Here is a 14037-nt window from a genome sequence, read left to right on the forward strand (position 1 = left end):
TCTGTCGCCCAGGCTGGAGTGCAGTGGCGCGATCTCCGCTCACTGCAAGCTCTGCTGCCTCCCAGGTTCACGCCATTCTCCTGCCTCAGCCTCCCTAGAAGCTGGGACTACAGGCGCCCGCCACCATGCCCAGCTAATTTTTTTGTATTTTTAGTAGAGACGGGGTTTCACCGTGTTCGCCAGGATGGTCTCCATCTCCTGACCTCGTGATCCGCCCGCCTCGGCCTCCCAAAGTGCTGGGATTACAGGCGTGAGCCACCGCGCCCGGCCTGCTTTTTATTTTAAGAGATGGAATGCTAAAAAGCCACATCAGAATGCCAAGAGGCTGTGCATCTTGTTAATTTTTTTTCTTGAGCTGTTCCAGGGAGTTAGATCATAATTACCTATGTGTGGGTATGCATGGGTGGATGAAAGATGCTGTTCTCATTCCATCCCAACACAGTCTCCTTCTTCCTTTCTCTTTTTTACATTTATTTTTAGCTTTTGCAGTAGCATTTAGTGTGGGTTTTACTAATTAATAGAAAAAGCACTGGGCCTTTAAACTTCTTAACCACTCTTCTCTTTCATCTCCTAAAACTTTGAATATTCATTCTTTCCTGAAGTTTGCATTTAAATGAAAATGAGTTTCGCTTTGTCTTTTAGGTTTAGTTTCAAAAAGGTTTAACTCTGCACCCCAGCCAGTTAAGAAATGTTTTAGCAGGTATGCCCTTGATATGGATATTTATTTTTTTATATATATATATATATATAATTTTTATATTTATATAAATATTTATATTTATATATTTTACGCATGTAGTAATATTAGTTATGCATGTAGTAATATTAGTTCTATTAGTACTAATATTAGTACTGTTATAAAACACTAATTTTTAAATGATGAGATAAAAATAAATATCTAGAACTAGTTCTAACATTGTCTTCCCTTATGCATATGGTAACAAACCATTTTACACCATACTATTTTGGAGACCACAATTTTGTGTGTGCATGTTTGAGACGGAGTCTCACTCTGTGGCCCAGGCTGGAGTACAGTGGCATGATCTCGGCTCACGGTAACCTCTGCCTCCTGGGTTCAAGCAATTCTGCCTCAGCCTCCTGAGTAGCTGGGATTACAGGTGCCCGCCTCCACACCCAGCTAATTTTTAAAAATTTTTAATAGAGACTGGGTTTCACCGTGTTGGCCAGGCTGGAGACCACAATTTTTTAACCACAGTGCAGCAGCACTCGAGTGGGATTGCGAATACTTTGTTACTAATGGTTTATGTCACAGCTTGCCTTTTCTATGTTCCAGCTAACTGAAGGTCATCTCACTTGCCTTCTGTTGTGTTTTCATGAGTTGAGGGGAAAGGGTGTCAGTGGCATAACTCCAGGAAGAGCCAGGGAAAAGTGCTTAGGTAGGTGACACTGTCATGTATGCCAACCTTGGAAAATAGTTTGAGACTCATGGCTGTAGGTACCATCCAAGGCCAATTTTCCAATTCTGGAAAGCCAAATCTAAATCTTAGAATACCTCACAAATGTTAAAAATGTGCTTGTTAGTGTCTCCTTTATCTCAGTGTGTTTATAATCTGTCAACACACAATCTTTTATACACTACAAAAAGGGACTCGGGTGTCTGAGGGGAGAGAATCCCTAAGAGCCCAACTCTGATGTTGCTGTCAGTTACATCATCTACAGCAGGACCTCTTAGACTGTGAAGGATGGTGTAACTTACAGATTGTGTTTCTGCACTGAAGACACACAGTGACAGTGAAGCTTGTTTAGTACTTCATTTTGCATCTTGATTACTTTTTAGGGCCTGGGGCCAATGTCAACAACTGTTAGGTAGCAAAAGAAGAATTAGAACATGGGCATCTTTGTTTATACCTCTTTCAGATAAAAGCTGTGATATTCACCTATAAAATATATGGTTTCTCTCTTTATTCTTAATAGCGAGTCTCCATTTCTTTTAACTCCCATTTTTATCCCCAAAGAAAACAGCTCTATGGGCCCGGCACAGTGGCTCACACCTGTAATCCCAGCACTTTGGGGGGCCCCAAGGCTGGCAGATTACCTGAAGTCAGGAGTTGGGAGACCAGCCTGGCCAACATGGTGAAACCCTATCTCTACTAAAAATACAAAAATTAGCTGGGCATGCTGGTGCATGCCTGTAATCCTAGGTACTTGCGAGGCTGAGGCAGAGAATCGCTTGAACCAAGTAGGCAGAGGTTGCAGTGAGCTGAGATCGCATCACTGCCCTCCAGCCTGGGCAACAGAACGAGAATCCGTCTCAAAAAAACCAGCTTTCTGTTTTTTCAGACTACATAAATAATACATGCTCACTGTAAGGTAATAACATGTAATAATCTAAAGATCACCTGAAATTCCACCATCCTATGACAGCCACTGGTAGCTTTGTCATTTTTCAGCTTGGCTAGACTGAACTACATTTCCCAACTGTCTTCCCTATGTCTCAGGTTAGGATGAGCCACAAATTCCTATGCCAGATCTGCAGGGTCCAATGCAGCAGCAGCCCTTGAGTAGCTGGCACACCTTGCTGGTGTGAACCACACCTGTGCCTGGGCCTGCAACCACTCCACCTTCCCCTGGATGGATCTTCCTTCAGTTCCTCTGCAAACGGTCTGTTTCAGCAGAATGCCCACACCATCAAGGTCAGAAGCCACAAAAATGGACAGATTGTAGCATCCTCATGTGCTCTAACCCATGCCTATGGGTTGCAGTTTGTTCTCCCCAACTCCACATCTTTTCTGACTACCTGCCCTATGGGCTTCAAGCTCCAGCACTGGACAGGAAGAGAACAGCCTTACAGAGACTACTTCACCACTTCTTTGTATGTTAACCATACTGGAAATGAGGAACATTTTCACAAAACTGGTGAACATATTTGCATCTTTGAATAAGAAGAAAAATAAAACGTCTGAGGAAGTACCCTACAAATAACATTAGTCCTTAATTTTAAGGATGTGGAAATGAAGGTTCCAAGAGAAATAATCTGTTAGTTTTGAACTAGGCTTGTTTACTATTTAAAGATTGCCTCTCAAAATTCCACCAAAGTGTAGGTTTCTTCCCCACAGAACACCCCCCACCCAAAAAAAAAAAAAAAATCAAAGCTGGGTTACCTCTCCTAGACTAGTATTTTTTTTCTTTATTATTATGATTATTATTATTTTGAGATGGAGTCACCTTCTGTCACCCAGGCTGGAGTGCAGTGGTGTGATCTGAACTCACTGCAACCTCTGCCTCCCAGGTTCAAGCAATTCTCAGATTACAGGTGCCTAACACCACACTGGCTAATTTTTGTATTTTTAGTAGAGAGAGGATTTCACTATGTTGGCCAGGCTGGTCTCAAACCCCTGACCTCAACTGACCCACCCACCTCAGCCTCCCAAAGTTCTGGCAGTTATTTATTGAATAAGAAGTTTTGGGGCCAGGCGCAGTGGCTCAAGCCTGTAATCCCAGCACTTTGGGAGGCCGAGATGGGCGGATCACGAGGTCAGGAGATCGAGACCATCCTGGCTAACACGGTGAAACCCCGTCTCTACTAAAAACTACAAAAAACTAGCCGGGCGAGGTGGCGGCGCCTGTAGTCCCAGCTACTCGGGAGGCTGAGGCAGGAGAATGGCGTGAACCCGGGAGGCGGAGCTTGCAGAGAGCTGAGATCCGGCCACAGCACTCCAGCCTGGGTGACAGAGCGAGACTCCATTTCAGAAAAAAAAAAAAAAAAAGAAGTTTTGGGGTGCATTATCTCGTCAACACCATGACTAAACAATGAGGAAGTGCAAACCCTGTTGAAAAGGTCCTGGTCGAGGAGATCTAGTGAAATGATGCCAGAGGAGAGCTCTCCAGCCTGCATGGAACTGGGTGTCCTGATGATTCTCTCTCTGATATAAAATCAGTCCACAAAGACAATTTAAAAACAACTTGGGAACTGTCCATGTGACATCACTTTTAGGAAAAGCAGATTCTGTACTGTACAGATTACAAGATGACTCCAGAGCTAGAGCATAGAGTGTGGGAAGGGGCCAGATGGAAAAGAGGCAAAATGCGAAACACCAGGCTGTAATGGGTGTCTTAACTGTACTTGAGTTTCCAAATGAAATTGGAGGTAATTTAGTTCTATAATGACAGGACTGTGCATTGGCAGATCTGTAACTGCTAATTATAAAATTTGAAACATTAATAACAATGTTGAAAATCATTCCTGTAAAACACTTGTAGGGTTGCATAATAGTTTTAAAGTTCCTAGTTCTTTGATTTCTAAAGCTGCTGACAGGCGTATTGAGGACAGACAATCCCAAGCAGAGCGGCAGATGCTAGTCTATGCTCAAGGCATTGGCTCAGCACTGGGGCGAGGGTGATGCTGGTCAAGATGCAGACACCATTCTTGCTTAACAGGGGATTAAGATTTAGGTAAAGAATTTAATAAGGGTTAAGGAGTAGACATGGGAGAGGAAAGGTCACCTAAGGAGAGAGCATTTGAGTGGGGCCTTGAGGTACTGGATAGGCAGTCATGGTGGGAAATAATACAAATTATACTCTTAAAAATCCTCAGAACCTGAATTATGGTACTGAAAGCTTTCTCTCAGATATCAAAATCCTCAAAGTCAGTTTTAAATGACAGCTCAGTGCTCACTTAAAGCTTCAATGTAATTCAGCAGTGAAATACAGCTTCCCCGTAGCTTCTAGAAGTATTCAGATTCTATCAGGATAGAAACATATGGCAACAAATAGAGAAGTTACTGATAAACTCATTTCTCCTTGTCCAGTTTTTCCTCATTCCTAAGCTGAACAGGATGAGTTCTAAGTGGGGAAAAAAAGGGGAGTTGTATGTTTTATGAATGTTTTCACTTCAGCCAGTCTTTACTTGCTTGGGAAGTTTGGAGTAGAAGAGGTTGTGACTACTTGGTTCCAACACCTCCTTCACACCAGGGCTTACCCAGCTGTGGGACCCTGTACAGGACACTCTGTCTTGGAGCTCAGAGCCTCATCTGTGAAACAGACACTGCCATCAACAGGATCAAATTACTGTGAAAATAACCTATAAATCAGAACAACTTAAGATGTCTTGCTGCAGGTCAATGCCTTCTAGCCTGGCCATGAGTATTTTTAGGACTAAGAAGGAAGTTTTTTGGCTAAAGAACAACAGAGTGACCTTTGATGAGATTTATGTTATTAGACTCCCTAAAAATGAATGGCATTATATAATTTAAAACTAGCACCAACTAGAGATTTTAATCTCAAATGGTATAAATTAGACTATGGTTAAAACAAAGAATCAACAGTAGGACTCAAGTTTCATCTTGAGTCACTAGACAGGTCACACAGGTCACTAACTCTGTGACCTGAAAAGGAGGTTATCTATGCCTCAGTTTCCTCCTCTGTGAGGCAGATTTATTTATTTATTTATTTATTTTTTGGAGACGGAGTCTCCCTCTGTCACCCAGGCTAGAGTGCAGTGGCACGATCTTGGCTTACTGCAACCTCCATGTGAGGCAGATTTACGATGATACTTTACTATTTTGGAGATTGAAAATAATACAGTATATGTGGATTATCTCTTGAGTTTATAGGTTGAAAATGGAAAACAGAAGTATTAGCATATTCTCATAATTAGGACTCCGTAAGGCTTACATTTCAGATATAGGAGGGGCGATCCTAAAGTGGCCACATCAAAATCAGTAAAATTAATGTATACTAACCTCAGGGAAATGGGCCACTTCCCCTAAACTGCTTATGAATGCTATTAAGATATTAAAACTAACTGAAGTTTCACTCATTAAACCAGTCCTGAAATCTACGTTAGGGCAAAATTTTTCCTAGAGAAGAGACTGCTAGCTGTTAGCACAAATACCAGCGTTCTCACAGGCACACAGCTAGATTCCATCTCCCGGCCTCCCCTGCAGATGTGGTCATGTGATTCAATGGAATTCTGAGTGGAAATGATAGTGTGCTACTTTCAGACCACACTTTTAAAAGAAGCCATGTTTTCCTCTTACTCTCTTCTACCAGCTTAGCTATACGGTCATGTTCCACTTAACAACAGGGATACAGTCTGAGAAATGCATCGTTAGGCTATTTTGTCATCATGCGAACACTCTACAGTGTGCACTTAAACACACCTAGATGGTATAGCCTACTCCACACCTAGGCTATATGGTATAGCCTGTTGTTCCTAGGCTACAAATCTGTACAGCATGGTACTATACTGAATACTGTAGGCAACTGTAACATAATGCTAAGTATTTGTGTAATTACAATTACATATAGCTAAACACAAAGGTACAGTAAAAATACAGTATTATAATCTTATGGTGACCTAAACTTCATTATCTGGCACATGGCTGTAAATAACCACAAGGCCCTATGACAGCCCTTGTCAAATATGGTTCCAAGTGAGATAATAAAGCCCCACTGTCCTAAGACCTCCCTCCACTGTATGTACTGAATGTGAAACTAGTCACCCAAACCTTTTTCCTTAGGCTTATTCCTTTAGGGAACTCAGGTAGAAAAGTTTGTCCTAGGGGATGACAGAGCCACATGATTAAAGGAACCTGGGTCCCTGCATAACTATGGAGATACCCTTACAGAACAAATGAAAAATGAGTCATTATGATTTTAAGGTCTATTTGTTACAGCAGCGAACATTACCCCAACGAAGTGATCACTCTAAATTGACTCTTCCTTAATGTAAATTTGTTGTTTGCACCCACCTTTCGGTGATTAACAAGCACACAAATCCAAATATCCACTTTTTTTTTTTTTTTTTGAGACAGTTTCGCTCTTGTCACCCAGGCTGGAGTGCAGTGAGTGATTCAATCTTGCTTACTGCAACCTCTGCCTGCCAGGTTCAAGCAATTCTCCTACCTCAGCCTCCCGCATATCTGGGATTATAGGTGTCCACCATCAAACCTAGCTAATTTTTTGTATTTTGAGTAGAGACCAGGTTTCATCATGTTGGCCAGGCTGGTCTCAAACTCCTGACTTCAGGGGATCCACCCGCCTTGGGCTCCCAAAGTGCTAGGATTACAGGTGTGAGCCACTGCGCTCAGCCCAAATATCCTTTTTTTTTTTCTTTTGAGACAGGAGTGTTGCTCTGTCACCCAGACTGGAGTGCAGTGGTACGATCTCGGCTCACTGCAACCTCCGCCACCCGGGTTCAAGCAATTCTCCTGCCTCAGACTCCCAGGCAGCTTGGACTACAGGTTAGTGCCACCACACCCGGCTAATTTTTTGTATTTTTAGTGGAGACGGGGTTTCACCGTGTTAGCCAGAATGGTCTCATCTCCTGACCTTATAATCTGCCCGCCCTGGCCTCCCAAAGTGCTGGATTACAGGCATGAGCCCTGCACCCAGTGCACATTTTTGTTTTTCTCTACAAAACACAAATGGGCAATTCTGATTTGGTGGTGATTTTATAATCAATCAACACAAAGTTTAACATCTTTACCTTTTAATTAAAAAGTAGATAATCGATTTGAAAAGTACAAATTCAGTTACAATTTCAAGAAAAAGTAAGTATTTATATACCATAAATAAGCAAAAATTGGACTCTGAAGCCCTAATACTTCAAAAGCATTCATCCTATTCCATACAAACCTAGTATTATTCAGCAACAGTACTACTGATTTTAAAATAGAAAGTGAATCTATCTTCACAAGTAGTTCTCTGTCTTTAATTTGTACAACTCACCAAGGTTATTTTCATTCTTAGCACCTGGGGTTCACCAGGGTATGATTCAAAGCAAACCAGCATAGGTTTTTAACAGAAAATCTTTGCCAAGAACTTCATGAGCTGTATTTTCCTCTCCTATGAAGAAGCTGTCCCCACTCGCATGATTCTGAACAGTGTGTTGATGTTATTGCTTCGAATTGCATCCCGACAAGCAGTGATCACCTGATTCTTTGGTTTTCCAACTGCATGAGAAGAAACATCAGGAACCAAAAGATTGTTAGATGTGAAATTATAAAATTAGAGGCCAGTTTTAAAACAACATAAAACCAGGAGGGAAAATAGTTATATGTGAAATATAACTAATTTATCTTACCATTCCCTAAAAAAGATAACTTGGTGAGGGAATTTATTGAAAAAACTGACTTAAAGACTGTCTCAAACCTAGAAACCAACAACAGTCGGTTTTACAGAAAAGGATCAAAGCTCATAGTCACCTAGCAAAGATTATTTCTAAAGAGGTCAAAACATCAACCCAAAACAGCAGAATTCAGGTATAAATCTCTGGCTATATTTCTGCTTCCTTGGGTTTGCCCTATTGTTCTTTTTCTAAATTTTTAAGTTAGACACAGCATTAATTTTCAGTCTCTTTTTTGCTAATTGGGCCTTGATGGTTTTATATATGCTTTTATATTTCCTTTGGGTTATATATAGTAGGTTTTTGTTTAGAGGATGCAGGAAGATCTAAGAAAAAGAGCTGAAGGTTTTCTTTCCCTCTGAAGTCCGGAGACAAAAGCCAAACACCAGGCTGACTGACTGAAACACAAGTGACTGATGCCAGCTCTGGAGTGTGAAAGGTATGCTACTTTCAGCCCCCAATATGAATTATTGGATGTTACCACCATCTTCAATGAGTTCCACCAAAAACATTACAGATGAAAGTGCAGTGTTAAGAAAAGAGATTTACCCCGTAGACGACCTGCTCTTTGAATTGCTTGATTTACTGCTTTGAGGTTTCCCAGCAGCTCTGTGTGATTGTTACAGCGAATTTTATATCCATTTAGCAAGTCTCTATTAAGTTTATAGAGTTCCATATAACGACTCTTCATTGTTTTCCTGTGCAAATCAGTAGAAATCTGACATCATTTCATGTTGATATGGCAAGCTTAAGAAACACTTGCAAACTTCTTAGACATACAAAGAAAAGACACCATTTTTAAGCTATATTTTCATTAAAATGGAGTAACTGCTAGTTTGCTTTGAAAATATGGATAAGTTCCACAAAAATGTTCTTTTCTTTCCAAATAAACAAAAGACAAGTGGCCTTCCTTGGTTACTGGTCAATGGTTGGTTTTGATTTAGGTGGTTAAGAATTCTCAAGCCCACTGTGCTGGGAGTACGGACAAGTGAGCAAGGTGACAGCCCACCTTCAAAGTTTCAGATGAATATTCATTCAACTAATTTGGCCTGGCTGACAACTCAGCCTTGTATTTTATCAAAGTTTTAAAAACAAAGTCATAAAATTAAAACAGAAATGAGATCTATACTACACAACAATGAAAATGACTAAAGAAAAATATAGCTGAAGATACCAAATGCTAGCAAAGAAGTGGGATAAGTGGAATTCTCATGCATTGTGGACAGAAATACAAAAAGCTGCAACTACTTTGAAAGGTGATTTGGCAGTTTCTTATAACATTAAACACACACTGTACGACCCAGTAATCTCATTGTAAGGTATTTTACCCAAGAGAAATGAAAACATAATGTCTACAAAAAACTTGTATGCAAGTATTTATAGCAGCTTTATTCTACTCACCAAAGTCTGGAAGCAACCCAGTTATCCTCAATTGGTGAATGGATAAATACCATATATCCATACAATAGAATACTATTCAGCAATAAAAAGGAACAAACTACAGATACATGCAGCAACAGGGATGAATTGCTAAGACATTATGTAAGTGAATGAAGCCAGACTCAAAAGGATATATAGATATAGATATCGTATGATTCCATTTATATGGTATTTTGAAAAGGGTAAAACTATAGGAAAAGAGGCCGGGCGCAGTGGCTCACACCTGTAATCCCAGCACTTTGGGAGGCCGAGGCGAGTGGATCACCTGAGGTCGGGAGTTCGAGACCAGCCTGACCAACATGGAGAAACCCCGTCTCTACTGAAAATACAAAATTAGCTGGGCGTGGTGGCGCATGCCTGTAATCCCAGCTATTCGAGAGGCTGAGGCAGGAGAATTGCTTCAACCTGGGAGGTGGAGGTTGCAGTGAGCCAAGATCATGCCATTGCACTCCAGCCTGGGCAACAAGAGCAAAACTTTGTCTCAAAAAAAAAAAAAAAAACTATAGGAAAAGAAATAAGATGAGTGGTTTCCAGGAACTGGAGGTTAGGAGAGGTATTGATACAAACAGTCACAAGAATGACAGAAAATTTTTTTTTTTTTTGAGACGGACTTTGCTCTTGTTGCCCAGGCTGGAGTGCAATGGCACAATCTCAGATCACTGCAACCTCCGCCTCCCAGGTTCAAGCGATTCTCCTGCCTCAGCCTCCTGAATAGGTAGGATTACAGGTACCCACCACCACACCTGGCTAATGTTTTGTATTTTTAGTAGAGATGGGGTTTACCATGTTGGCCAGCCTGGTCTCAAACTCCTGGCTTCAAGTGATCAACCTGCCTTGGCCTCCCAAAGTAGCTGGGATTACAAACGTGAGCCACCCAGCCAGTGATAGAAATATCCTATATCTCGATTGTGGTAGCAGCAACATGATTACATAAGTTTCTCAAAATTGATTAAACTGTAAACCTAAAAAGTGTAAATTTTCTGCATGTATGAGTTATATATCAATTAATTTGATTTTAAAAATAAAAACAAATATTGACATTTTGCAGTCAAATGCCTAAAGCCTTTTTGACATAAGAGAGAGATAGAGAGACAGAGAAACTAGGGACCCTACAGATAGTTGGCCAAAAAAAGCAAATATCTATCTCAATTTACAGATGATACAAGAATACATCTGGAAAAACTATAAGATAATTAGTAAAGGGCACATTATAAAATCAGATAAAAATCAGTGTTCATATGTACAAACACCAAACCATAATTATAGAATAAGATATAATGTAAACAATATTTACAATTACAAAATATTTCGTGATTGTCTAAAAATACAGAAAATATCTAAGCATAAACTTAACACTGGTAACATCCAGTATCTACAAGAGGAAACTATTAAAGCACTCCAGAAAGACACAAAACATGGCTTGAGCAAATATAAAGACATAGCATGTTCTTACTTAGCAAGACCAAACGTCACTACAGCGGCGTCAGTTCTCCCTAAGTTAATACATTTAATGTCATCTTAATTAAAATGCCTATTTTTGTTACGGAGCTACAAAAATTGCTGATGAAATTCATTGGAAGAACAAACAAGCACAAGCAGCTAGGAAAAACCATGAAAAAGAAAAGCAACAGTGGGGACGGGGCACCTACCCATACCAGGTATTGAAACATACAAAACATCCATACACGAAAGAATGGCACCATCAATGGTAGTTGCGAGAGCTAAAGGGAAGGGAGAATGGTTACTGTTTAATGGGTACAGAGTTTCAGGTTTAAGAGATAAAGAATTATGGAGATGCTGCTGGTGGTGATGGTTGTACATATTATGAATGTATTTAATGCCACTGAACTGTACACAAAAAGTAGTGTACAGTAGTTAAGATGGTAAATTTCACATTATGTGTATTTTACCATGAGTGGGAAAAAGAAAACAAACTGTTCCCCCTCTGCTCCCACACCACAGCAATCAACACAGAAGACTGCTGTCCTCAACTGTGTGGAGGTTTTTCCCCCACACCAGGAAACAATCAATTCTGTAGCAGACACCAGCTGGGTGTCCTCCAATTCCCTTCTGACACTATTCATCTGGAGACAGTGTCCGATCTCACAGACTGAGGGCTCAGTCCCACAAGACTGCCCCGACTTCAGACACACAGCACAAGTTCAGGCTGACAGAATTTCTGACTCATCTGCTTCAAGTTAGGGTTCCCAGGACCCCCTCTCTGGGTTTGATTAGTTTGCCAGAGCAGTTCACAGAACTCAGGGAAACTTAATGGCATTTACCAGTTTATTATAAAGGATATTACAAAGGATACAGATGAACATATGCACAGAATGAAGTATTAGGGAAGACGCTTGGAGCTCCCACGCCCTCCCTAAGTGCATCAACCTTCAGGAACCTCCGTGTGTTCGGATGTCTAGAAAATCTCTGAATGCTGTCCCTTTGGGTTTTGATGGAATCTTCATTATTTAGGCATGACTGACTAAACCACTGGCCATAGGTGATCAACTTAACTCTCAGCCCCTCCCTAGTGGTTGGGAGAGGGGTGGGCAGAAAGTCCCAATCCTCTAATCCTGGCTTGGTCGTTCTAGTGACTAACCCCTATCCTGAAGCTACCTAGGAGCTGCCAGCCATAAGCCAATCAATAGCATACAAAAAGACATCACTTCAGAGATTCTAAGGATTTTAGGAGTTATTATGTCAGGAAACAGGGTGAAGATCAAATATATATTTTACAGTATCACAGATCACAATGAAATTTCTATTTTCTTTTTTAGAGATGCGGTCTTGCTATGTTGCCCAGGCTGGTCTTGAGCTCCTGGCCTCAAGGAATCCTCATGCCTCAACCTCCCAAAGCACTGGGATTATAGACATAAGCTACTGTACCCAGCCAAAGATTTTTTAAATAAAAAAGAATGGCTGAGGCAGGATGATGGCTTAAGCCCAGGAGTTCGAGACCACCTTGGACAATATAGTGAGACCCTGTCTCTCCCAAAAACAAAAAACAATTAGCAGGATGTGGTGGTGTGTGCCTGTAGTCCCAGTTACTCAGGAGGCTGAGGTAGGAGGATCCCTTGTACTTGGGAGGCCGAGGGCTGCAGTGAGCTGTGATCACACCACTGCACTCCAGCCTGGGCAACAGAGTGAGATTCCGTCTCAAAATAATTTTTTTTAAAAAAAAGAATGATATTGTCAAATGAAGTGACAAGTCAGACCAATGGAATAGTGCAGAAAATCCAGAAATAGATTCAACTGTGAACAGAAATATGATATATGATAAGGGCAGTATCTGAAATCATCGTGAGCATGACGAACTTTAACAGTATCAGGCCGGGCACCATGGCTCACGCCTGTAATCCCAGCACTCTGGGAGGCTGAGGTAGGTGGATCACCTGAGGTCAGGAGTTTGAGACCAGCCTGGCCAACATGGTGAAACTCCATCTCTACTAAAAATACAAAAAAAAAATTAGCTGGGCATAGTGGCGCATGCCTGCAATCCCAGCTACTTGGGAGGCTGAGGCAGGAGACTCGCTTGAACCAGGAAGGTAGAGGTTGCAGTGAGCTGAGATAGCGCCACTGCACTCCAGCTTGGGCAAAAAGAGCAAAACTCCATCTCAAAGAAAAAAAAAGTAGTATTAAAATAATGCAATGTGGCCAGGCACAGTAGCTCATACCTGTAATCCCAGCACTTTTGACAGGACAAGGAAGGCAGATCGCTTGAGCCCAGGAGATCAAGACCAGTCTGGGCAACACAGCAAGACCCTGGCTCTACACAAAAATTAGCTGGCTATGGTGGCACATGCCTGTAGTCCCAGCTATTCCAGGGGCTGAGGTGGGAAGATAACTTGAGCCCAGGAGATTGAGGCTACTGTGGGCTGTGATCTCTCTGTACTCCAGCCTGGGTGACATAGTGAGACCCTATCCACACACACACAATAATAATAATATAATAATAATGTGATAGTCATATGGAAAATGATAAAACTGAGTTTATTATTTATATGAACACGAGGATAAACTCCAACCGGAACAGAGACTTAATGTAAAAAAGGAAAATGTACAAGTACTAAAGGAAAACAGGTGAATTACTACTCTATCCCCTGGTGTTAAAGGAAACTTTTCTAACAGTAACTTAAAATGTAAAAGTATTAAGAAAATGTGGCTGGGCACGGTGGCTCATACCCATAATCCCGGCACTTTGGGAGGCCAAGGCAGGCAGATCACCTGAGGTGAAGAGTTTGAGACCAGTCTGGCCAACGTGGTGAAACCCTGTCTCTACTAAAAATGCAAAAATTAGCCAGGTGTGGTAGCGCTACTTGGGAGGCTGAGGCAGGAGAATTACTTGAACCTGGGAGGCAGAGGTGGCAGTGAGCCGAGATCACGCCACTGCACTCCAGGCTGGGCAACAGAGTAAGACTCCATCTCAAAAAAAATAAATAAAGTATTAAGAAAATGAGTGATCAATTTGACTACATACAAAATTTTAAAAGCTCTTACAAGGCAAAACC

General features: G+C 41.3%; 1 protein-coding gene and 1 long non-coding RNA gene across 2 annotated transcripts in view; one reads left to right on the forward strand and one right to left on the reverse strand.

The window, feature by feature from the left end:
• The first annotated feature begins 166 nt into the window (after positions 1 to 166).
• On the forward strand, positions 167 to 2893 carry LOC117088766. Its single transcript, XR_004439313.1, has 2 exons — positions 167 to 700; positions 2460 to 2893. It is a non-coding gene; the product is annotated as an uncharacterized LOC117088766 (long non-coding RNA).
• Positions 2894 to 7436: 4543 nt separating this feature from the next.
• Positions 7437 to 14037, reverse strand: part of BBS2 (Bardet-Biedl syndrome 2) — a 46603-nt gene continuing 40002 nt past the window's right edge. Inside the window, exons 16-17 of the mRNA XM_033218453.1 lie at positions 8639 to 8787; positions 7437 to 7916 (exon numbers count right to left, since the gene is read on the reverse strand). Of these exons, the coding sequence (XP_033074344.1) occupies positions 7810 to 7916; positions 8639 to 8787 (256 nt within the window). The 3' untranslated portion in view covers positions 7437 to 7809. The remainder of the gene's footprint in view (positions 7917 to 8638; positions 8788 to 14037) is intronic.

The sequence above is a fragment of the Trachypithecus francoisi genome, unplaced genomic scaffold (assembly GCF_009764315.1).
Source record: "Trachypithecus francoisi isolate TF-2019V2 unplaced genomic scaffold, Tfra_2.0 Lachesis_group10, whole genome shotgun sequence".
NCBI lineage: Eukaryota > Metazoa > Chordata > Mammalia > Primates > Cercopithecidae > Trachypithecus > Trachypithecus francoisi.